We start from the raw sequence: 2,267 nt of genomic DNA on the forward strand, positions 1-2,267 counted from the left end.
ATCATGAAGCGACTAGGAGTATTTCTGCTGGCTTCCCTTTAGATGGGATGCTATCCCTTCACAGGGTTGCCCCCAGTATTAAATTCGCCGGTTCCATTTATACACCTGGGTGAAGAAAGGCACTGTGAGAGTATAAAAGCGACTTGCCCAAGAACTCAAAGCAGATGGACAGACCAAGGCTCGAACCCGGACCGCTCTATCCGGAGTCCAGCACAATAACCATTAGATCACCGCGCTTCCCACAAAACTAGTAGTTAAATTGAAACACATAATATTAATTTTTAATAGTTTGCATCGACAAATATGTAGCAAATTTGTGTCATAATGTAGGCGGCAATGTGAAAAATGCCTCGTTCAGACATGAGACAAGTGGCTTATATATATTTTGTAGTAATATGTTGCAAACGTGAAATCTAGAAGATATACACCTTGCACAAGTCAATGTGGTGCAAACACTTTAACAACATTTACACCAAGTTATAGGAAGCCATTCGACACCGAATTTCCTAATTTCACAAAAATCAATCCCTCCACGGAGCTTATCTAGTTCCACCATTTTCACCTAAAGAAAGGTTTGAGAGAATTATAGCCGGTTTAGATCAAAAATGGATGTCAACCAGATAACAAAAATCAGAAGTAAAGCGTTTTCCTTTGGTGAGTGTTCTGCTATTCTAACTTTTCTACATATTGAAGATTCAAAGGATCCCAAAAGATCAATTTTCTCTAAATCAAAACATAGTTGTTGGAAACGCTGGCCATGTAAGTCCGTGGATCAAGGGAGGTACCTTATGATTATGAAATCAAGCAATAATAAAACGATAAGTTCTTGTAAATTATGTCCTAGGTTTCAAAAGCTGATTAACATTTATCTAAGATTACATGTTACCAGGTTGTTACTGAATTAGTGATTTAAGTTAAAGTTTCTTGTATATAAAAATTACAGATTGTTTTAAAGTTACCAGATTTGCTTAGTCAAAAATATATTGAATTATTACAACATAATTTTATGACAGGTGGTAGATACACTAAACGAGTGGGTTCCTTTCACAGAGCCAATGCTCCTCCTGAAGTAGATGGTCTCACCACTCGATTTGGCCTGGTAATTGGAACCGCAAGTATCATTCTTCGTCGAAACTTGCGATAAAAAACGGCATAGAGAATTGGGTTGAGGAAAAATGAGGTTTTCGCAAACACACTAGACGCGCTGGTAGCAGTGGGATTTACCTTTCTCCCAAGAACAACAAGGAAAGAAACGACAGCGTAAGGAGACCACGATACCATAAATGCGACTATGATAGTTAAATAGTACATTGCAGATTTTCGATGCTTTTTCAGAAGAGCTTGTGTCATCGAGATCGCTACTCGACCCAACTGCGTAGAAGTCAGGACGATGCCCTTGGAAACTTTATGGATCTTGTAGTAACAAACCACGATCACAGCGATAGGTAATAAATAGCAAGCGATAAACACGACCCCAAAATATGCCTTATCGCCAGCTAGAGATGATTCCCATTTAAGTGAGCAAGTAGCGTTGGTTCCTTCTAGGCCATATCTAGACCACCCTAGCAAAGGTGCCACGCTAAAGGCCAGTGAGTAAACCCAGGAGGCTAGGATTATAAACATTACTTGTTTCTTGTCAAAATAAGAATCCCTGTAAAGAGATCTCGTGATATTCAAATACTTTCCAGCCGAAATGCTAGCCAAGTGGGTGATGGAGACGAGTGCGAATAGAAATATCATGAAGGCATGAGCCTTACATCCAGCCATGCCAAAAGGCCAGTCCTTGTTGAAGTGCCATGCGATCGAAAATGGAACTGCTATAGAACAAGAAAGGAAGTCACTCACCGCGACGCTGAGAATAAGATAACTGGGTGCTGATAGGAGGTGGATGTTCTTATAAATTGTAAAAATCACTAAACCATTGAATATGATTCCTACGAGGCACACCACGAACTCCATGGTAAGGAAGACCATGCTCCAGCTACTATTATCATCCATGTCTGGGAAGCTTGATATCTCACCCACAATGTGCACGCTTTTGGCAAATTGACCTTGATGTTGACAATTCTAGATTTCAAATGGACGCCTTTTCTGTCGTTTAAAGTATATCAACAAGGAAGACGAAAGACATTAAGAAATTGTACGATTTTCCTCTCACTTCCTCGTCGTTACTCTGTTTTGCAGGGGTTGTCCATTTAGAGCCTTTTAACCATCAGCAGGAACCTACCTGCAGGTGTAGTTTCGCTTAGAATTTTATCACCCACTGA

The 2,267-nt window shown here is 40.1% G+C and overlaps 1 protein-coding gene across 1 annotated transcript; it reads right to left on the minus strand.

Annotated features, from left to right (window-relative positions):
- Positions 1 to 1,044: 1,044 nt before the first annotated feature.
- LOC144653527 (melanopsin-A-like) lies at positions 1,045 to 1,998 on the minus strand. Its single transcript, XM_078513522.1, has one exon. It carries the CDS (start codon positions 1,996 to 1,998, stop codon positions 1,045 to 1,047), a length of 954 nt encoding a protein of 317 aa, XP_078369648.1.
- Positions 1,999 to 2,267: the final 269 nt, after the last annotated feature.

Source organism: Oculina patagonica, chromosome 5, assembly GCF_052425735.1.
Source record: "Oculina patagonica isolate OP01 chromosome 5, crgOcupat, whole genome shotgun sequence".
Classification (NCBI taxonomy): Eukaryota; Metazoa; Cnidaria; class Anthozoa; order Scleractinia; family Oculinidae; genus Oculina; species Oculina patagonica.

What these genes read in the sequence shown, in the direction of transcription:
- LOC144653527 (XM_078513522.1), bottom strand. Translation starts at nt 1,998, where the DNA reads ATGGATGATAATAGTAGCTGGAGCATGGTCTTCCTTACCATGGAGTTC.